Source organism: Apteryx rowi, unplaced genomic scaffold (assembly GCF_003343035.1).
Source record: "Apteryx rowi isolate R43461 unplaced genomic scaffold, aptRow1 scaffold_4, whole genome shotgun sequence".
NCBI lineage: Eukaryota > Metazoa > Chordata > Aves > Apterygiformes > Apterygidae > Apteryx > Apteryx rowi.
In genome coordinates this window covers 7,953,611-7,976,268 of record NW_020450529.1, presented here as the reverse complement: position 1 = coordinate 7,976,268, position 22,658 = coordinate 7,953,611, and the positions used below count along the sequence as shown (strand labels likewise).

The 22,658-nt window shown below is 41.2% G+C and overlaps 1 protein-coding gene across 9 annotated transcripts in view; it reads left to right on the top strand.

The window, feature by feature from the left end:
* The first annotated feature begins 200 nt into the window (after positions 1-200).
* SLC25A26 (solute carrier family 25 member 26) overlaps positions 201-22,658 on the top strand; it is a 97,580-nt gene continuing 75,122 nt past the window's right edge. For 3 of the 9 annotated variants that reach the window (XM_026074776.1, XM_026074777.1, XM_026074780.1), the window contains exons 1-4: positions 202-379; positions 2,085-2,241; positions 4,327-4,436; positions 22,175-22,279. In XM_026074776.1, the coding sequence (XP_025930561.1) occupies positions 347-379; positions 2,085-2,241; positions 4,327-4,436; positions 22,175-22,279 (405 nt within the window). In that variant the 5' untranslated portion in view covers positions 202-346. Of the gene's footprint in view, positions 380-561; positions 753-2,084; positions 2,242-4,326; positions 4,437-22,174; positions 22,280-22,658 lie in introns of those variants that run through there. The other 6 variants (XM_026074771.1, XM_026074775.1, XM_026074772.1 and 3 more) reach the window with 4 other exon arrangements.

The following is a 22,658-nucleotide window of genomic DNA, read 5'->3' as shown; positions in this document are numbered from 1 at the left end:
TTAATTAATATTTAACGATAATTATTTAATAGTCGAAGTACTAATACTTTAGCACGAGGTAACAGGCCTTACACCCCAGCCCCACCCCCCGCTGTCGTCCTCCCTCCGCACTAAGGGCAGCGGGAAGGGCAAGCCGCCGCGTAACGGCCCCGCCGCGGCGTCTCTGTGCGCCGTGCGCATGCGCGGGTCCTTCCGCGCAGGCGCAGAAGAGAGAGCGAGTGGAGCCGGCGGGTCAGGGGKCAGTAATATGGCTGCGCCCATGCGTACCCGGGAGGGACGGCCGGCGCGGGGGGGTTAGCCCCGTCCCGTCCGTCCCGGGAGGACAGAGGCGCGGCGCCACCTCCGCATGGAGCCGCGGGAGTCGTGGGCGGCCTTAGCGGTGAGTGCGCGGGCCCGGGCCTGCCCGTTGCCATGGCGACGCAGCGGGCCCGGGGCCGCGCTGAGGGGCGGCGGGGCCGGGCGGGCTCTGCGGGCCGGGGGGGCCGCGGCGGGGGAGGCCGCGGCCTCTCGTCGGGAGCCCCGCGGCGCTCGGGGTGTTTCTGCGGCCCCGGCGCTGCCTCTGCGGGTGCCGGGAGCGAAAAACTGCCACCTGTTTTCCGTTTTGTGTTTAAAAACGTGATCGCGGGCACCTGGGCTGGCCGCAGGCCTGAGCACGCACCGGGCAGGTGGCGGCGGCAGGCGAGGCCGAGGTCACTACGCTCGAGTTAAGCCCAGCAACGAGATTAAATAAAACCAGGATCTAAATTTATCAGGTGTGTCCAGCTCCTGGTAAAGATTTTTCAGCTCAGCTCCTGATAATGCTAGCGTTACTGAAAGGCAGCGGAGAAGGTGCATTTTTAGCTGTCTTATTATCTAAAAATCATTACCGTTTSTCTGCAGACAGCGTGAACGCGCAGGTATTGTCGCCCTCTGGCAGGTGCTCTATTAGCTGCTTCATGAATTTAAATGGCATTCAAGATACCGAAGTTTGAAATCCAGAGAAGCARTTAGTAACTTTTGATGCATGTTTCAACAGTTGGCTAGATTAAATCTGATCAATGTTATTTTGAGTAGATAAGAACTGTGATGAAAAAGAGTGAGAAAAACCAATGCATGCAGAATAGCCAAATAGATTAAAAGAGTAATTAATTTATTGATTAAAACCTTAGTAGTAGATAGTGAACACCTCTCTGAATCCTCTATTGGCACTGAAAAAAAAGTCAGAGTAACATGCAGTGTAATATGRTTTTATTTTCAGGCAGGGTCAAAAATCTGTGCTGTTTCTTGTGTGCTGTCTTCTCTTCAAAAAAGCAATGCATCTAAATAATGTATCATAATGGATTAATACTAAATATTGACTTTTTTGAATTGGGGTTTTCTGTGTATTTCAGTCTCATCCTCCTGTTTTTAAGAAGTAATTCTTTTCTACACATCAGCACTGTCCTGTAGAAGCTTCTTCCAGTTTCTGTGTTTCTAGATGACTTTTTTTTAAGTTGAGCTTTAATTGAAACTAATTTTTATGGTATGGTCTTGTGTCTAGGATTGTTATGAATAAAAGGCTTCCACTTTTCTTTTTAACTTTCAAAATATATTTGTTTAAAATGATTTTAAAAAAAGTTTAAAAAGACAATTAAAAGAAGTTWGCTAGGAAAACGTGAATGTGTTTCCTAGAGATGTTTTCAGGGGAAACAGAATTGCCTCTGTCCRTCTCTGTTCCCCCCCACCCCTTCACACAAGTTTCTAGAGGTAATGGTCATTCTGTGCTGTGTCATTTTGATAAGTGGCATTTAATGCTGTTTTGTAGCTTATATGTACAGTAAATCAGTGTTGCATTGCTTTGCTTGATATTTCATTGCTTTGAAAAAYACGTCTTAAAAATGGTTCTGAAGCTGGGATGTTTATTACTTTCTCTCTTTTGTTAAAGCTTCCTTGTTATAGCTGTAGAAGCTATTGAGGTCTGTGTAAGACCATCAGGTAAAATTTGGCCTCAGAATGGATATGCTCAGTAGTACTTTGGTTTAGGCATGACCCAGTTGCTCACATATGCACTGCTGTTTCACCCCTGTGAATATTAATGCACTTTACTTCCTGGTTTTATCTCGAAGGCTGGTGGAGTTGCTGGTGTCTGTGTTGACTTGATCCTTTTCCCACTGGATACTATGAAAACCAGACTGCAGAGTCCCCAAGGATTTAGGAAGGCTGGTGGCTTTCGTGGCATCTATGCCGGTGTTCCGTCCACTGCTATAGGATCCTTTCCAAATGGTAAATTTTGTCTGGATTATGCTTTCTCCCCCTTTAGGTGGGAGCTTATGTAGTATAGGACATCTGTGTCCATGGCTTCTTTTCCTGCAGGTGACTGTGTGTTTGGATTCTGCRAGGAGCAGCTTCTAGGATTGTACAGTATTGAACAAACTCTGAGGAAGCCTGGAGTGAAGGCTACTATGTGTTTACTCTGAAAAGCTCTGGTTTTGTGTGTCTGGTCTTACTGCTATATTTCAGCTGGGAACTTTTCTGAATGGGATCTCTTAAAAATAAGCAGTTTGTATCTGAGGCCTTCCTTGTGGTTTAATTATCCCACTTCAGCTTCACGCTGCAGTCAACCTTTCTGAGATGAACAGTCCCTTAGTTTRGCTCTTGACAGTGGGTAGGAACTGGAGCCTATGCTAATATTTAGAGAAGCCTGTCCCACTGTTAAGGGGGCAGCATACGTCTCTAACGTGAATGCGGTTCAGTGTTCTCTTTCAGTGTATTTTGCTCTGTTAAGTGTCTGTAAAAATCTCACTATCGTAAGCCTCATTCTATGGTAAGAGTAGTATATACTGATTGGTGTAGCCCGGCAGTTCAAACAAATCTAAAATAAATGAACTCTGAAAGTTATCAAGTGGTATTTAGCTGCCAGTATTAAACACTGCTGGTACTTCTTTACATGTCCCAGGCATACAACCCCCATGGAAGTGTTTATGGATATGTTATTAGCCTATTCCTACTTACAGGAACATGCTAAGGCATTTCCAGGTGCCAAAGAGGGCATAAGTCTTGCTTTCCGTGAACACTTGTGCCACTGTATTTCTTTCACTTTACTGGAAGTGCATAAGAATTCTTCAAAGTGATTGAATGTTGGAGGTCTTTGAGCTAAATGCCCTGGGGATAATATGCTGCTCTTTCTCTCCCTAGAAATAATTACAAGTCACTTAAAATTAGAAGACATCAGGGATACATATGAAATTGAAACTTTAAAAAGGCAAATACTTGTAGTCCCTGCAGAGAAAAGGCATCTAAAATTCCAAAGGCCTTTGTCCATTTCCTTTTTATACAGAGGAGAAAAAAAAGCACCAAGCTATGCTGTCAGTAGTAAGTGTTAGAAGTTTGCTGACAAATCCACTGACACCTTCAAATGTTTGATGTCCTTCATGAGATGATATAAAAAATTTCAGTTCTTTATCTTGTCTCGTCTGTTATCTCCTTTTGAGGTGATAAGCATCTTTTGATTAGCAGCGGAAGGCAATTCACGTAGTCCTTCTTTACAATTAAAATCTGTTCCCCCGTGAGACATGTCAGTTTTTTCAGGATTTGCATCTTTAAAATCTGAACTGTGTTTTTATCTTTCCAGTGTAAGACAGAGAACTGAAATTGTCTTTAGGAGAGGGAGTAACCCTTAAGGTGCAAATGCCTTTGTAGCTGACTCTTGCAGGGAAAAAAACACTGTTTATGTTGCTATGCGCTGATTAGTTTTGTACGTTTCTTGCCCKCTGGACAGAGTACTTCAGAAACTTTGAAGAATTTTCCTTCTGGAACTGAAGTGTGAAATATTAAACTGATCATTTCTAGGAAGATGCTATTAATAACTGCTACTGAAACGGTTTTGCAGAGTAGCAGACGTGTATCAAGTACCTCTTTTTTTTTTTTTCTTTTTTCCCCCAATTGCTCCACTGACCTTTTTACAAAAAGTAAAGACCAGTCCCCCAATTCAACTAGTATGGAACAACCTCATCTCTACTCTTCCAGTCTCCAAGTATGGAAGATATGACATTCTGAAACCTACTGGACAGTCAGGAATACTTAACACATCTTTTCTTATCTCAATACTAAATACCCTCTTGGAGTCCAGACACCTTTGATATTAATGGGAGGTTGGCCAAAGGTAATTAAGGGCGTGAACTTCTGAAGGAAATTATCTGCAGATTGTGTTGATACTATTGTACTGTTCTGAAGCAATAAATACTTTTTTTTTTCCCCTTCTCCAAACACAGTATTGGAATACTAAGTGACAAAATCCACTTCTAAATATCTTTGTATTAGTTCTGTGATGGAGGAACAGTTAAATGACTGTGTACTTTTGAATTTCAGCGGCTGCATTTTTTGTCACCTATGAATATGTGAAATCTGTGCTGCACCGTGGCTCGACACCGTACTTGACTCCAGTAACACACATGGTGGCTGCCTCCTTTGGAGAAGTGGTAAGAAAGAAATTCATCTATTGTGGGAGGAGAGGAAACAATTAATTTATGAAAACTCAGGTTTGGTGTTATCCCTCACTTTTCTGAGTGTAGACCATCTTCATACTTTGTGACACTTATTACAAAAATACTGCTTCTTATTTTCTAATGAACTGTCGACATGTTTGAAAATTCAATGTGGGACTTCTTTCAGAGTGTGTAAATGAGTTAGTAATAACTCCTAGTAGGCTTATTGGCAGAGCTCATTAAGTCAGTAGGTAAAGGAAGTATGCGTCACTCCAATACACGATTATACCTTTGCATTACAGTGGTTTTGTGTCAGTGCTGAAGTTCAAGAAGACTTTCTTTGCCTATACGGCCTTTCAGCTTCRTGTGGGGTAGCTGTGAAAAAGATTTCATTTGCAGAAGGTTTTTACAATCGTGACACAATGGTCTTATATGTATAGTAGGAAAGTCTCATAATTTGAAACCCATCTGCCTTTGCTGCTAATAGCCAGTGTTAATTCCTGCTAATATCCTACCCCCTTCCCTCCATGTATTCAGATTCAGTGAACGCCTTTTCTCAAAAGATAGGTTGTCATATTGATGAGAAGGCTTTCTTGCATTTATAAACGGACTCTACCAGTGAATGTACAAGGTGACATGACAGGATGGGGCAACTGGCAGCTGTGTAACTTCGCTTGCCAAATGATGTGTAATGCTTTCCTGATGAAGCCTGTCTCAGTGGAAAGTGTTGTAGGTAACCTAACAAAACGTTTTTCCTTGGGATGTATACCTGTGTATTTTAGTGACAGCTTTTCATATAATCCCTCTGATAGCTTTAGCTCCGTGCAGTTTAATGTACTGGTTGGGCAATTGCAGGAATAAAACATATGTGAATAATGACAATTATTTCTATATATAAGCTTTTTAAAAGCCTTTTYCCCCCACTTTTTGGAGAGGTTGCTCTGTTTCTGGTCCATTAAACCTAAATTACTGTGTTTATAGTAGGATCTGGAGCTGCAAGTAATGACTTGCTTTGCCTGGGTTCATACAATGCCCAAAATAATTGAGACCAAATTCTATTGAACATATTAGATGCTCAGTAGTAAGGAAGATTGCAAAAGAAGCATCTCTTGTTTTGATGCCTGTGTTGCCCTTGCCTTGTTAACAGTGTGGACCTTGCAATAATTGATTGTTTTTGTTTCTTTGTTTGTTTTTTTTTWAAAATTCTAAGTTACAAATGAAATAGCGCTAACCTATTGGATTTAAGTACCAAAATACCTCTGCCTCTTGAGTTTCCAATCTCTGTGTACTTAGGCTATTTTCCAGCTTACATTGACCACTGCTTTGATTTTTTTGTAGAGAGGAGAAAGAGTTTTCACCACTAAGGAAATRTCAAGGATCTATTTGAAAGCGACTTTATATTCCATTTTAGGATCACGAAATGAATTTCATTGCCAACATGCAATGGCAGGATGACTGGACAACCCACAGATCCGCTGAGTTGAGATTTTGGTTATGGCAAGAGCTAGTATGTGACATTTCAATAACAGGAAGGAACTTTTTGTGTAAATAGTCTGCAGCAACATATTTGTCTATTGGTAAACACAGAAGATGCTTTATCCACACTCTTCTGCAGTGTAGACCTAGAAGTTGCTGCTCACTTGAGGTAAAATACACAGACCAGCTTGAATATTGTGTTTAAAAACAAGGAGAGTAAGGTTGGTTTGGGATAGCTGAATCAAATACTTYCCAGGTTCAGCAAAACACTACTTTCCCCAAATATTCCTCTTGTTTTTAACTGCAGAGTTGGCATAGTGTCCTGGCAGTGTTCCAGGCYAGGTGTTCAGCTGTAAACAGTAAATTGCCGTCCCTGCCAGCACTGTCCCCCTCCTTACTCTTAGTTTTGGCACCCTGGGTGTTTCTTGGCAYTGCAGTGATGAAATGGAGTGTGAACTGTTCTCTCCCCACAAGTTTGGGGGAGGGTGATGGGCAGTACTGAATTAATTTTTTTGGCTCATTTGCAACTTAAAATTAGCCCATGACATGGAGCAGAAAAATGTATTGTGTCTTTGATTCCATATTCCGCTTTTATTAAGCGAGGTTTTTGTTTCTCCTGARACTGGCTTCTCGTCCTCTCCTTCATGTGTACCTCTGCATTTACACTCCCCTCAGTGGCCTAGCTTGCTTGTAACTCGGCCCCAAACTCCTAGAAGTGCAGATGGACCAAAGCCACTTTAGCTCACCTACTAGGTGCCTCAGTATTATAGSAGCATGGCCTAGCTGCTTCCCACAGGAAGCAAAGCAGCAGTTCAGCCCTTCCTGCTTTCCTTGATTTCAGCTTCGCTTCCCAAGTGATTTTTATTCTCATGTGGAGATGAAACTGAGTAGACTGAATGTGACCGTGGTTTCATGTACCAAGCATGTGAAGATAGCTGAATGCAGCATCTAATAATCACTTTGGCAATGGTTATAGGCAGGAATAGATGGAAGGTGATAGATGTCGGGTGGGTGGTATACTTCCGTGTTGCCTCCTCAGGCAGATTCCTTTTGATCTTGATTAGACTCTGTGCTGTCAGGTTACAGCTTCTAACTTCAGGCAATGCACAGAATTTGTTTCTGTGGAAATCTTATGAAAGCTTATAGGAATTGGCAAGAGATTCTTCACCACCATTGCAAAGCATAGCCCTTAAACTCCTTGTTTGCCTGACCGACTCATGGAACGGCAGATCTAAGAGGTTTCTTAAGTTTCCCAAGTGGACTACTCTGTTTCAGAAACAAGAAATGATGGTTGGCCCCTTGAAGAGGTGCCAGTGTTCTGTGATAAAAATCCACAAGAAAAGCTTCTAAAAAAAGGTCTCTTCTTTTGCGAGTGTATTTTTTTTATAGTGCACTTCCTTTGCCTGTGAGGATACTGTAAGAAAACCATGGCCAGACAATATAATTGGCAGCAGCCAAAGAATAGCTGGCTACAGATGACTCCTTGCATGATTGCAGATCTGTTGCATGAATGTTCCAAGGTGGTCTGTGTACTCGTGACCCTTACGAATCAGGACTGTACTGCTTTCATTTTCAGGCTGACAAACGGAGGTACGGCACAGCTGCATGACTTGCTCAGGGTTGTCTATATCTGTGCCTCAAGTGCAGGGCTCTTGCTTCCCTAAGGCCAGAGAAATGTATAGTGATAGTCATGGAAATGGCAGTCTGACTTGATGGTGTGGAAACTGCAATGCTGGAACAGCCATTTCTCAACTAATAAGATTCTGCTTTTTGCCAGCCTTCCCTCCCCCTTCCTCCCCCCTTCTTGGTACAGTGGGAAAACTAAGCTGTAAAATAATTGAGGCAGGGATTTAGAGATTGGCTACAACAAACCCATAATAAAAATATCACAAAGCAAGATCTTCTCACATTTGTTTTATATCAAGTCTTAGCAGATTGATCTATCGATATATAAAAAATGATTCCAAATTGCATCAGGGTGAAAGTTATAATTATAGTTTTATTGATTGGTCATTAAGTTTTAATCAAGGCATAGCCACTGGGACTATTATTTTGTCAGTAGTTCTTTTGTTTCATACACACTTTTCCTCCTTTGTACGCTTTAAATAATTGCTTTTGTATAAATTACTTTTAAATATGAAATAATAAGCCAAAGATTCTGTCATGTTAGGATTCCCAAGACATCTCTTCACGTTTTCAAACTGTCTGTCTTCTTACAAAAAGGAGGAATTAAGGTTTAGAACAGGAAACTGGTATTGGATTCCTAAATTTTCTGCTCATTCACTGGTGAGCATATGTGAATTGGCTGCCTTCTTGTGCATCAGTAAAATGTGAAGACTTGCTAAGCTTAAAGATATGTTAATGCTGACTGATCCGCTTTGAATGAGTGTTAGCACAATGTGCCCTGTTAAAAATAATAGTAATAATAATACAAAAGGTAAAGATTAAAAATGCAAAGGTCACATCAAAATATGATAAAATATGAGAGAAATCAGTCAAATGGGAGTTCTTGGTTTTTATAACAGGCATTCTTCTGTATTATTTACAGCCTGTGTAAATTCAGGGGAAACATAGTCCCCTGGAATTGGGTTGGTCCAATTTCCCAGTTATGGACTGGGAGGCACAAAACCAAGCAGTAAAAAGGCAGYGACCATAGCATGTGTGGTTTTTTTGTTTTGTTTTGTTTTTAAAGACAGGAGGAATATAGAAGGCTAATCTCATCTCCAGCAGTGAGATAAAGAAAAATGCACACAAAATCTGACCCCATTAAACATAATTATTTTTTCYTATAACTGAATCTTGCTGTATAGGGACTCTGAATAGCCCATAATACATGAGAAATTACTTACAAAGGCAGAGCCAAAACTCTAGAGGACAGATGTACACTATATCATATCATCTCATCAAGGAAGAATGAAGGTTGAAAAATACAAGAGTTACCAAGGGGGAAAAAAAACCCTTCGTATACCACTGTGTGTAACTGAAATTCAGAGCTAGGAAACACACTTACTGCATCCAGGGCATTGGAATTTTTCATCCTGACTCTACATTGCCCTGTATGTTTAGTCTGCCTGTATCTTTATAGCGAGCTGCCAAATGTGCTTGGAAAACATGATATCATAGGGGATGGAAAGGAAAACCAGATGTTTTGAAATTTTACTTTTAATATTCTGAGGTGGTGTAACTCAGAGAAGGAGCAGTATTTTTAACCTCCTAGTGCCCATTTTAAATAGTAACAGGGTGCTTATTGCAGATCCAGAGTTAATTGATTCGTACAGGTTTTTTATTTCAGCTTCATAGTAATAGCATATATACTATAATTACAAGAAACCTGAGTAAAGAGAAGTTCCCCTCCCTGCCCCCCACCAGCCTGCTGCAAACATAGTTTTATGGGACAAGTTTAAGGTTGTCCAAGTTTGGCTGATGAGGTTTCCTTCAAGAAAGCCAAAGTGCTTGGATTCGGCACAGTTAAGTTTACATCCTGCTGGCTTTTCCATGGAGGTGAGAATAAAGTCATTTGGATCACGTTCTAGAGAAGCTTGCTGACAACAGTCTTTTCCATCTAATATTTAGATATTGTTATGGTTACGATCTGAGCTTTGCAAGATATTTAGTGGGAGTTTTGGGCTGTTGCTTGTAAATATCAGGTCTACTTTTATCTTTCTGGCCTTTTTTCTGGTTTTAATTGGGCTTTTTTGGTGGCTTTGTCTTCCTACTCTGTAGGAAAATAAACTACTTGACTTTCAGCTCACTTGTGAGGTGAACTGTGGGGGAAGGACTGAGGATGGGATGTAGATGTCCTGTTCTTTTGGCAATTAGCATTAGTGACAGTGCTCTGGAAGTTGATTACTGCTGAAGTTATTGAGCTGTTGTTGCCTTTGTGTAGTTTTCCAGAGTACTTCAAGATTACAGCACTGGAGACGTGTTGACACTGTGCAGTGCATCTTCAAGCTTGCAAGATCCCTAGGTTACCCACAATAAGCTGGTGTGTCTGCACGGTATGCAGTAGCACCAGGCGGAGCGAGTAGCTCGGATCCTGAAGGTTGCATAGTCGTATTAATAACACAGTGCCTGCATTAGTTTGGCCTGTTTGGGTTCCTGAGCCAGTTTGTTTTCAACCTGCTTCAGTGTCTCTGCTCTTTACTCCCCTGAGTCATGTAAATGCTTGACAAGCTTGCAGGTCTAGGAAGGCATTTCTGGTCTGGCTGCAAGAATGCTGAAACTCAGGCTATCCACCAAGCTTTGGTGGCACGTGAACCGCTTAGGAAAAAATGGAGACCTCAGCTGTGTTCTCCTGGAACAATTTTGAATGGTTATGTAGGGACTGCTCCCTCCAAAGGTGATAGGCTTGGCTGGCTTCAGCAAGAAGGATTTTGGCAGAGCTGCACGCTCAAGTTTTTTCCAGATTTGAGAAATGAGGGATGTTAAATCCATTTGAATTGAAACATCCAAAAGTTTGTCACTTGACTGGGGAGAGGGGATGAAAATGGCTGAGTTGTCATGCTTTGCATAACCTAAACAAACTAGCAGGAGCATTGAGCTCAAGAGAGTAGTAACTAAAACACGGGAATGCAGTTGGGCGTTCAACTCTCTGCCTCCTCTTGGCTTAAATAAGTAGGTAGGTGGTGTCACATTATCACCTTACCTGCTCCACAGGGCAAGGTAAGGACAGGTGTTTCAAGGTAAGATTCCAATCTCACTTGTGTATTCCAGTGTGTTGCCACTTTAGATTGTGATAAGAGCAAAGTGTGTGGTTCATTTGTGATTACCATCTGACCCTCAGTATTAATAACTTGAAATTTTTTATCTGCTGTTGGAATGTGTCAAATAGAAAAGCTTCTTAATGTAGGAATTAGCTTACTGGAGAATTCAGCTAGCTTTCTCTGCTCATCCTAACTTCTTTCTTAGAAGAAGCAATCCCAAATGCAAGCAAGACAGTTTACATCACATTTCTGTAGAATGAACATTTTGAGAATGCTATAACATTAAAAAAGAAAAAAAAAAAAAAAAAGGAAAGAAGGCGAGTATTGTATTAGGCTTGTTTTTGTGAAGAAATGAGGCATATAACATCATGATGTCCATGTCATTATCTGTCCATTTGTCAACTCTTTCTTCTTCCCTCATCTGTGGCAGTAGCTTTTGAAACAGTTAACTGGTTTTAATTTAATAGAAGAACAGCAATCTTGGAAGTGAATATAAATTTCATGAGACTGCCTGGCTACGTCAGAAAAGAGAATCACTATCCTGAGGAAAAGGACGGAAGCATGAGCCAGACAATCCACAAAGATGTCATGAAAGCATCCCCAGCAGGATAACTGTTCAGGGCTTGCACCACAGTAAACACTAGAAGATCAGATTGCAGGAATCAGCTCCATAGGAGATGAAACAGCCCCTCATGCCACGCCTTTTAGCTATTTGAAACCCCCAAACTTGCATGTGGGAGGATGTGGTTTTTCAGTTYAACAGGTAGGCTGGACACCTTAGGGAGAGTTGCTTCTAAGCTAGCAATCATCTGCTGCAGCAAAGAGGTGATTTGGCACTTACTGTATCTAGGTTTTGAGCTAATGCCTTTGAATTTTTAACAACTTTCCCTTTTCTAAGAGCAGAACAAAGAAATGGACAGAACTGCTTCTAAATGGAAAGCCATGTTTTCTATTTTGTATCCCATTGCCTCCCAACCAGTGCCATATGGTCTGGCAGATAAATCTACCCCTTCTCCCAGGTCATTCCACATCTTGGTCCCTGTTTGTTTCTACCATTTCACAACATATTTCTGTTGTAGCAACTAAAYGTGGGACCCTGTGCAGTCACCCTGCTAGCCTCGATTCAGGTGGTGCTGAAGGAGGTTAAGGAACCTCTTCTGCTCATCTTGTAAGATTTACTGAAGGGGAACAGAAAACCTCCCTGTCTCCATTACTGAAATGGCCTTAGCTTGGACTGGTGCTGTATCAGGCTGGAGCTGTTTGGTGTCTAGAGTGCTGAGCTGAGGAGAGCAAGGAGGCTTTGGTGATGCCCACACATTCCTCCTAGTACACGCTGTTCATGTCAATCCCCACTGCACCCCTGCTGGTACTAATAACCTATCGCAGGTCAATGATACAGGAAAAACTTGTAATATTCAAAGCTTGGTAGGATCTCTCTTACAGTACTTATGCTTTCCAGGCTATTATTGTTGATCAGTGCTTGCCATTTTGGGCCTGACTTTTTTTGTGCTGCACGTAACTGGATACTTACAGGCCTTGAGCAGTGGAACATGCTGACCCTGGCAAGACAAGCAGTGTTGGGGAGTGCAGCAAGGTGTGTGGTCTTTTGAATTAATCGTGATGGATTTTGAAATATTCATAAATTAGTCTYGGTGAGGTCAGTTCTGCAATACAGTTGCTGTAGGATTTTTGCCAAGCTGTTACGCAGAAGCGTAGCTGAGCAGTGGTCAGAAGATCGTTGTGAATATGAGACTGCTGCCATGAAAAGCTAGCAAAGAAGGAGCATGGTGAGAGCAGACGGAAAGTCAAATTAAAGCTGCAGCTTGAAATTGCTTGTAAATAAAGATGAATGGAGGCATGAATCCACAAATACTGCCAACAAATTCATCATACAATTAAAGGCTGAAGCAGCAAATTAAGAACAGTCGAACACCTAACCAGCCACCCATGCTGCTCTTTTCTTGTATGCTCTATGTTAACTGCATGTTTTACCTCTTCTTCATCAGTTCTCCTTCCTAGATCACTTTTTATTTATTCGGCTCAGGACTTAAAGCATGCTGCTACTTTGGAGGACAGAAGCTTGATGTTTGTCACCTTTTTTTCTTTCAGTACTAGAACTGATTAAAAATTACTCTGAGCTCAAAGCATTGTTTAAAGAGGAAAGTTAGACTCTTTAACCCCAAATAAATAAGAAATAAATAGTTTAAAAATGACTTTCTGATTGATTTCCTGGGTTGCAACTTATTCTGCCAGAGTCAGCTTTGGCAGTGACTGAGATCATTTAAAATAAGGTATGCTTATTCCAAGGTAAGGTTCTGTACAGGGTTTGTCAGGAATGGCTATTTCTGAATAGCTCCATATGTGGACAAGCCCATAATCCTTTAAGTAAAGAGGCTGTAGGAAAGAGTAAGGGATCAATTAAAGGAAAATACTTGATAAAATACAATATAGCTGAAATTTCCATGTTCTGGGCCAATGTAACCCCGAGAGACTGAGCAAATTGTAAAATACTAGCCACCTTTCAACGGGAGACTTAATATGTTTTCAGAAAATATTGCCTGTGTTCTCTTGCCTGGAATCTCATTAACATTTGTCCTCCTGTAGCACAGTCTGACCCCACTTAGCTCCTTGGAAACAGTTTTATGCTGGATGGGATTCACCATCCTACTTTGGAAGGGAACTTTTGCTGAAAGAACAGTTTGGCTGGTGGATGGAATTAATTTCTTAAGACTTTAAAAATAGTTTTAACAGGCTCACAGTGGCGGAAGAGTTGCTAGGATAGATTGGATCATGCAGACAATTCTGTAAGTTGAGTTAAGGGCCTACTCTTCTACTTTAAGGCTGTTTATGTTTAATAGTAGTAGCAGCTGATGATTTGAGCAGTGAACCTTGCTTCAAAGCACCAAGCTGGTTAAGGAGGATAAAGACTGGAATTTTTAAAGCTATTTAGTCGTCTGCATTTTGTCACTCAAGGGTTTAATTCAACTTTTTGTGACTGTGCCGAAGAACTTCAAAATCCTTGGGACTTSTAGTTTGTGCCTGAGTACAAAAAAGAAGCGCGTAACAGCAGGATGCTTTGAGTAAGTTTTAAGTTTGGTTTAAAGCAAACAAACAAAACTGTATGTTGATTAAATTGCGAAAGACCACTTTAGTTGTACAGAATGTAGGCCTTGTTGGCTTCATAGACTTTCCCCGTTCTTTGCCCGTTAACTGATTGTAATGGGGTGATAGTGTTTCTTCTTGCTGTGAAGAGAGCTCAACACAAATCTCCACTGTCTGGGACAAAAGAGACCGGCCAGTTTTCCGAGGCATAACTGATACGGCTGACGGAGAGGTGGGCAGGGAGCCTCCAGCGAGAGATTCACAGCCCGTAGTTGGGCAATTGAAGAACAGAGCACGGGGAAGGAAATCTAAAGGTGAGGCAGAAGCCCATCTTGAGTGGACTACTTAAGTGATGGACAAGTAGGCAGCTGAGAGCTTCAGGCAGCTAGGGAGAAAAGGTTTGGTCAAGATGGGCTGTGTGAGGAAGTGTGTGGGGTGYGGGCAGTGCTCTGGAGCAGGGAGAGGAGAGCTCTGGAAAGTGATAGTAGGGAGCAGACTTAGGTTTGACAGTAGCAGAATGGAACAACACGCTGCAAAACAGCTCTGCAAATTCCAGGTGGAGTCATCTAAGGTAGGAATGTGGAGGAAGTTGAAAACGTTTTTGCAGAAGCTCCTATATTCCAAACGTTTGCGACATTCAGTCCCTCTGAAAGGTCTGCTCTCTGAAATAGTATGTTTTTCAAGCCCTGGGAAGTGCTGAGATCTGAGGGATCTTGCTGGGTGAGATTGCTCTTTGAAGAAATGTTTCCTACCAGCATACAGGGGAGCTGCAGTTAATTTAATGAAGGCTCTATTGTGTCAGTCAGAAGAAAAGACAGGACAAAGAGCTTGGCTTTGTCTAAACTTTCCCATCCAAAGTCCATTAGTCAAAACTTGTTCTCTCCATGGGCTTTAAATCAGGAGTGGAGTCACCTGTTCTTGACCCCAGCAGCTCTCTACAGGAATGAATTTAACTATGCTGAAAGGGCACATCCATGGTTTGTGCGTGTGTGTATACGTATGTACATATTGTGTCAGAGGAAATAATATTAGCATAGTCTGAAGTTTTATTTTGAAAGTGAACACTTATTCTCCGGGGTTGGCACTTAAAGCAGAAACTGATAGTGGACGGTATGTGTAATGGCATCTTCTTGCCATCCCTGGGGACAATTTCCTCATTAAATAGGTGTTGTGCTTCATTTCTCCACTTTTGCTGTGCTTTAGCAGGTAGCACAGCCTGCTGACAAGCATGTGCGGAAGGACTTCTTGAGTTGCAATCCACAGCAAATTACAGACCACAGAGACTCACATTTTCATTCTATCTTGGTCAAAAGGGCAGCGATTATTTAGATGGCGGCTTTATTGGTGGTTGAACTGTTATGGGTCTGTGATTGCAGCATTTTGGCTTTCTCCGTCCAAAGAAATATTGCATCGAAAATGTTCAGTTTTTCTCTTCTATCYGGCAGCTGAATCACAGTGAACTCTGAAGAACCAAACATATAAACAGAATTTGGGGAGGCCATGGGAAGCTGTAATGCTGAATTTGTGGCTTGTTGAAAGGCTCTTACTTGAATCAAGATGGAAATTTCCCCTGCTTTTTCAAGATCCAGAGGAAACCTGAGCAATTTAAGATCTCTTTGATTTTTAGACTTGCCTATTATTTCAAACAATCATTCAGTTATCTGAGGAATAAAAAATGACACTTTTCTTGTTTCAGATAGAAAATACTAATTTTCTATTTACAAGGGATTATCTGACATAGAAATTGTGGTACTCGGATTACGTTGTATTTATTACCCTGTTTTGAGAAGCATCGTGTAAAAAAAACTGAGCTTTGAAGTAGCTTTTGTCAGCAGCAGTATGGACAGGGATAATGCAAAGTGCATTAAAAAAAAATCCTTATTTCTTCTTCCCCTTGAAAGGGGTTTTAGAGATTGCTCTGTTTTTCTTGGCTTTTCTATACTATCTTGGCACAAACAATCATACCGAGTCTCAAGAATGAGGTGAGAGATTAGGATTCTGTTTCCAGATTGACTGCAGCCTAAACATATGTCCTTTGATAAGTCATAGCCTTTGTCGTCATTTTTGTGCAGTGGCTTTTGCTCCCAACTGGCTTAGTGATTATCTTGCACAGGTATTGTGAGGTTTAATTTATGTCTCTGCTCTCTGGATACAAAGTTGTAGTGTCATACATTAGACTCTTATTTGATTAAGAATAAACTTATGCAAATGACATTTAAGTAACTCTTCCCCAGGTATGTTCCTTTAGTGCTATATATTAAATTGTATTTGCATGGTGAACGTCAATTAAAGCTTCCCAGGCTACTTAGAAAAAGTTGTTAAAACTAACCTTCTTGTTGAGAACTTAAAGTCCTGTAGAAAGACAGTGTTGTAAAGGGTTCAAAGCTGCAACCCAAAAGCTTGCTGAACTTTATTACTTGTTTTTGTACCCAATTTTCAAAGCAGGCTTAGCCATATAAGCCAAAGATTCCCTGGGAGTCACTGTGCCCAGGTTCCCAAGTCTCAGTGCCCTGACATTATTCAAGAACAGTTCTGTGTCCTTAAGCTACTCTCTCCCCCTCGTAGCAGAATAGCTGGGTAACTGCAGTGTGGAAAAAAACTTACTCTTGATCCTCACCCAAGCCCAGGTTAGTGCAGAGAATACATCAGTTTGTTAGCCAGGAGCACATTAAGTGCCAGCATCTTAATGGGTTGGGCCCTTAGTCCTTGCGCTTCAGTATCCTGTTTTAAGAACAGGGATTATATCTATCTCATTTTAAGCGTAGGAGGTGCTCGGGCAGTATGGTAATGGCAGCTTGTAAATGCATAAGCTGGGTCCTTTACTGTACAAGGTCCATGCCAGGCTGCATATGGAAATGCTTTCTCAAGCTGCTCTCCTTAGAGTTACAAAGCTGGGAATAGCGTTGTACCAGCTGTGTCCCCAGTTCTGAGGAAAAACCTGCCATGCATCGACCCAATTTAAATACCCTGTATTAGCCCTTAATAGTGACTGCAACACCTGCCCTGTCCTGTTACAAATGTTTCTGGATCATCCTGCATGTAGATCATGTATGCAAGGTTAATAGTCAAGTTGTAGCACAGTTACCTAAAAATAAACTCACAAACATGACACAGTTGTCTTTGGTTCTCTTTTAAATCCTGCAAAAACAGTCATGTAGAAAATGGTTAGCCTGGAACACAAAGGGTAGAACCAAAAGGCTGATAGTCTAAATGGAGTTGTTAATTTTTCGAGTAATAAGAGCAATAGCTCTGAAGACTGGAAAGAGTTGAGCTCTTCTCTGATGTGTTTGTCTTATGATTGGCTTTGACTAAGAACAAGAGCATATTGGATAGAGGAGCAAAGATGTGATTATGAATCAGAAATGCCATTACAGTGGTTTGCAGCTAAGCGCTTGTTCCACCGTTTGCAGTGGATTTTTCTGTTGGGGCAACGTTTGCTATTCTGTTTCCTGAATCTCAGCTAAGTAAAGCGATATCGGGGTCCATTGCGTTTTATATTCTGCGATGCACGCTCATTATATGGTCCAAGATAAAAGATGTGAAAAAAGGTGTATTCTCTCTAGCAAGTAAGCAAAATACCAACGAAAAAAGAGCAAACCCGCCTACTGTTTTGGTAGTATTTAAGATATCACAAAAGAAAAAGATGTATAAATATCAGAACACAGGGTGAGAATTTCTGTTCCATGTTTGCTTTTTCTTCCTTAGGAAAAYGGATCTAAAACCTCTCCTACCTTGCGTAAGGGCAGCACTTCACATTTGCTGCCAGAGTCTTTTCTGTTGACACCTGCAAAGACAAGTTAACACAAATCAGGTGACTACTGTTATCTTGCCAGTGGAGGTTAAGAAGTTTCTCCTCTGTAACGTATTGAACTGCAATGCATTTAATGTCTGTGCCCTTACTTAACGGTCATCACTGCATCCTTTAAATGCCAGTTCACGATCGTGACTGATTTCTGAATTTTGTGAAGATGAATGGCGTGTTTCTTTGAAGCGCTATTAATGATCTATTTTGTCAGCCCACGGAGACACTGGGAATTGTAGTTTGTTCTCCTGTCAATAAATGGAAATGAACAGCTTCTTGAGTTCAACCAGCTACTTCACATTTCTTTGTTGTGTTAATCACAAAATCATTTAAAAATAAAAAATCTTGGTTGGGAGTTTTCTTCAGCCATTTTCACACTAGGCTCTGTTCTCTGCTGGTTTCTCTGGATTAGCAGAGCGCTGCGGGTATATCACAAGTTCTCTGGCTATTAAATCCAGGCATCTGGGTCCTGGCATCTGAAGCGAGGCCAGGATGACCGGCTCGCATAAAACCACCTTGTAAGCAGAGCTGTCCCCTCCTTGTGCTTTTTGGTTATGTGCCTCTTCTTATTGTCTAAAGAAAAATGACAGGTAGCTTCATGCTGATGACTTAGGTCAGCATTGCTTAATTCTGAGTAGTTGTTCCAGCTTTAAGCAGGATTGGCCCCTATGCAAAAGTCAGTGTTTTAACATGAGATGCTTTCAATAAACTTAGCTGAGCCAGTGTAAAAAGGTTTTGTGCATGTTCCTGTTCTACTTATAGCAGATGTATTTTCTTTAAGCTGCAGCCAGTTAAGAACAGGTTTCAGGTATACTGAAACAAAATGTTTAAATTGGTAYGTACAAAAGGCTTTGTTTTGATTTAAACAGATTTTGGAGACTTTAAATGCACTGGTCATTCTTCAGGGTCAATTGAGACAGTGATCAGAGCAGTCACAACCAGTGAAGTCTGAGTCAAACACAAATCAGACCAGAAGATGGCAGCCTTGATACACGCAAGGAACATGCAAAAGTTAAACACTTTTTCCAGAACTGACAAGAAAAAAATTACCTTCACTTAATTTGAAGCTGTACTGTCTTAGTAATATATAGATAAATTTTAACAAAATAATCGCATTTTTGTTTTTGTCCTTTACTGTGTAATGCAAATAGGTGAATTAAAAATGCACTTAAGTTTGTATCTGAATACTGGATTCAGCAGTTTGATCTGGTAATGATTTAAGACCAGGATTTTGAAATTCAGCACTCTTGTTCAGAAGTGGTTGTAGTAGTAAAAGGCTAGTAAGGTAACAGATGCTCACATTGTCACACGAGCGTCTGTAAGCTGCTCTGTGAACTAATAATCACTTTGTTTTTAGCTTTAAGATCAAGCTTTATTCAAGCTTAAATCTAAAAATACCTGAGCCTTGGTTTAGATGTCACTCCCTTCTTGTCCATATGGTATGCATGCATGTGCGTTGACATGGGAGATCGAACGCCTGCTACTTTGGGCTGAAAATTGGAGAAGTTTTATACCAGACCTGGTAAATAAGCAAGGACTTCATAAGGAAGTACCCATTCCCCCCCCCCCCCCCCCCCCCCCCCCCCGAACTTGGTCTGTAGGATCTCGATTCTATGTTTCTGCTTCCATCAACATATGGAAATAGGCTYCAGAGCTCGCTTGAAATGTGCTCTGCCCCTATCAATAGGGTACTGTTGTCTGATGCCTTGATGTATGCTGCRGTAACTGAGGGCCCGCTTCTGTACCCTCTCCATTTCTGGCTACACAGATGTCTGAYAGAGAGCTAATTCAGTGCTGGGTCATCCCTAAAACCAGTAGGATTCACCAGGAACGGCCCTGAGTTTGAGGGGTTGTACTGTGCTCTTCCATGGTAAGCAATCGGCTTCATTTCATGCAGAGCTGAGAGTTTAAAAAGTAAACTTTTCTTGGGATCCTGGTGATTAGGGAGGTGGATGGGCTCTCGCTACGCAAAGTCGAGGTTCCTTAGTCACAGTATTACCTGTCCTCTGTGTTTCTAGCCCTGTTTTCTTGGCACTCCCTGTAGCTCGTACCTTCCCGTGGGACCTGGCAGGAGCTTGTTTTTGTGGGGCCGTAGGCTGTATTGCTACAGTACCTAGGAACCCAGTTAACGCCGGAACTGTGTGTGCTGTGCTGTCCAGCCAGCACAAAGACCACCCTGAGGGAGCAGAGCCCGTGAGGCAGGGGAAGAAGTTGCATATGTGTAACTGAAGTTTGGGCACCTGCGTAAGATACAGTCAACTAAAGCAGTGTGAAACTTAGCTGCCTTATGGTGATTGCTTTTATGCTTTCACCCTTACGGTAGCATGCGGAGCAGCTCGTTTTATCTATTAGTCGATGCAGGTAAAAGCATGCATGTAGACAGTTACTGCAGAGCAGCTCTGCAATGATATTTTCCATCCTGGATCACATAGTGGTAACTTGCTTACAACTTTGAGAAGTCAGAACTTTTCAGCAGATACTGTCTCAGTGCTAGAAGGCAGTGTATTAGGTCACACTGACGTTGCTTGAACAGATTTAGCTACCACAGAAAACTGAGGGTTGTTCATCATTTGCTTTCTTTTAACTTTTGCAGTGTTACCTAGAGGACACTGAAATGATTTAGAGCTGAATATAATAAATTTGAGATTTCTTTTCTGCACCCATCTATCCCAATTCTCTCTTTTTCTTTTTTTCCTTTGTTTTCTTTTAACCTTGTGGTCTAATAAGACAGGTGTGAAGTTAGTGGTGCATACTTTCCTTTAGAGACTTGTATTGACTGACATCAAAAGACTGCTTGAATTGTTATTGATAGTAARGTACACATGTAGAAACAAATACGGTAACAAGTTGTAAGTTCAGGTGCACAGTGAAAATGTCACTGTTCAGTGTGATGTTGGCAGTCGCTGCTTACAGCTTTTTTAGCACCAGAAATGCCCTATGGAGCCAATCTGACAGAGGAACCTGGGTGACACAAGCTTTCACTTCCTTTCATAACGGCACAGTGTAATCACTTTTTTGTTCTTGTGCAGCCAGAGATTTCCTTGTAGCTCAAATTCAAATGGGAGGAACATCAAAGTTAATTTGAAACAAAATGCACCCCAAGTAGTCCGGGGGAAATAGAGCCATTACTTTGTAGCCACCCTTCTGGTGCCCAAACCGGAACAGCACAGATGTCAGGAAGCCACGCTGGGTTCTTTGTATCCCCTTGGTTGAATAGATTGTTTTCATCTGAGCCTTTTTAAAGTTTTCCTCCTGTCTCGATATTTTTAAGGAATGGAAAAATAATATAAGGACATGGAGTGTTATGAAGCATGAAGTTCTATAAATATTTATGCTGAACTATCAAAAAACTTGACAGTTCTTATTTTCCTGACATATTGGGGTCATTTGTTATTTTTGACCCCGAGAATTGAAGAGCACATGGAGTTATGTCTGTTTGTAATGACTCTGGGATATTGTTGTCTGGTAAACTTGTAAGAATGTAACAGGATAACAGACTTTATTACTTAGTCACTTTATGAATATGAAACTTAAACTTTGTACTATGTTATGGACAAATAATCGTTCAAGTTACCAGTAGCACTTAGGTATCTACAGTCTGGCAGTGAGTTTCTAAATTTAAGCTGTCTGTGGCACATGTGAATTTATGAGTTAGTGACTTAGTTTGCCACTTCAAACCTAGATATTTCACCTAGCTTACTCTTGATTTTTAAGTATTCAGTGATTACCTTTAATTCTAGAAACCAAATTCAGCATTGTACGTTCCTGAGCCCAGCACAGGATGGAATTGAAGAAGGCTAAAAATGTGGCAGATCTGTGTTATTTCCTGTGTTTTGCCACCAGTCCCAACACCATTTTAAGTAGCCCTGGGACCGACTGAAGACAAGCAGCTCTTCTTACTGCCCGTTTACCAGCCCTTAAATGCTTTTTTAGAGAGCTGAAAGGCTCATAACTCTCCCATGTTTCAGTGTCCTCATTCCTTAAAAGTGTGTGCACGCAACCTTAACCCTGATCTCAAATTGTAGTGACAGGTGAACATTTTAAAAACCAGATCTAACTTTTTCTGAAAAGCTAGAGCACATTTTTGTGGCATCCAGCAACAAACATCTTTCTTGCATAGTAAATACATTGAATAGAAAAGAGTCAATACAATCCTTCCTCTTCAATTGAAATCTGGTGTGGGTTTAAAGAGAAGCCTTGAATGTTTTGTGTGCGCTAACTGGAATGTCTCTTGGTGTTGGTCACTAGAGGGCACAATGGAACTATCTAGGAAATATGTTCGTTGGTCTCCAAGTCCTGATTCTCCCTTTTAGATCTGTATAGTTGAGGGAAAATTCCTGTGGCTGCCAAAAGAAAGGATGGCTTCTAAACTTTGATTTCATCAGTGATTTCATCACCCAAATCCATTTCTGCTTTGGAAGATAAAACTGAAGCATTAATTGCAAGACTATTTCCATTTTTCTGTTAGTACAACCTTGGGTTTAGAAAGCACAGAGCAAGTGCCTAAGTTTTAAGACCAACTTATAAGTACAGAAATTGTTTCCTGGTTTCTCAGATTTCTATACTTATAACAATCTCCTAATCTGTTAACTTTATGAAGAGCAAGGAAACAAAGGGAATTGCTGTCTGAATGTATGGCTCTTTTACAGGTTGCATGCCTCATACGGGTTCCATCTGAAGTCATCAAGCAAAGGGCCCAAGTTTCTCCTTCTTCTAGTACCTTTCGGATTCTCTCCCACACCTTATATCATGAGGTAAGATCAGAGCAAAATTTCAGATAAGTTAGTTGCTTCATTCTTCACGCTCAGTGCCGTACATGTCCAGAAACATTCCTACAGCTTAATCGTAATTCTGTTATGTCCCAGCACTTTTCCATCAATTCTCCTGTTGCTGAGAACAGCAAAGACATGTTATGTTTAAGGAAGCCTAGCCCTTCTCCCACCAAACTCCTCTTATTCCTTTTATTATTTGGGACACGTACATTTAAAATATAGGGATTTGGCTTTCCAGTTTCCAAAACTCTACTCAGATTTATGCAGATGGTGCTTGTCTGGAGCAACAGGACATTGAGTCCCTGTATCCTGAACTTGCTGAATGGTTTCCAGTTTTTGAAGCGTGCTTTGGTGGCACATC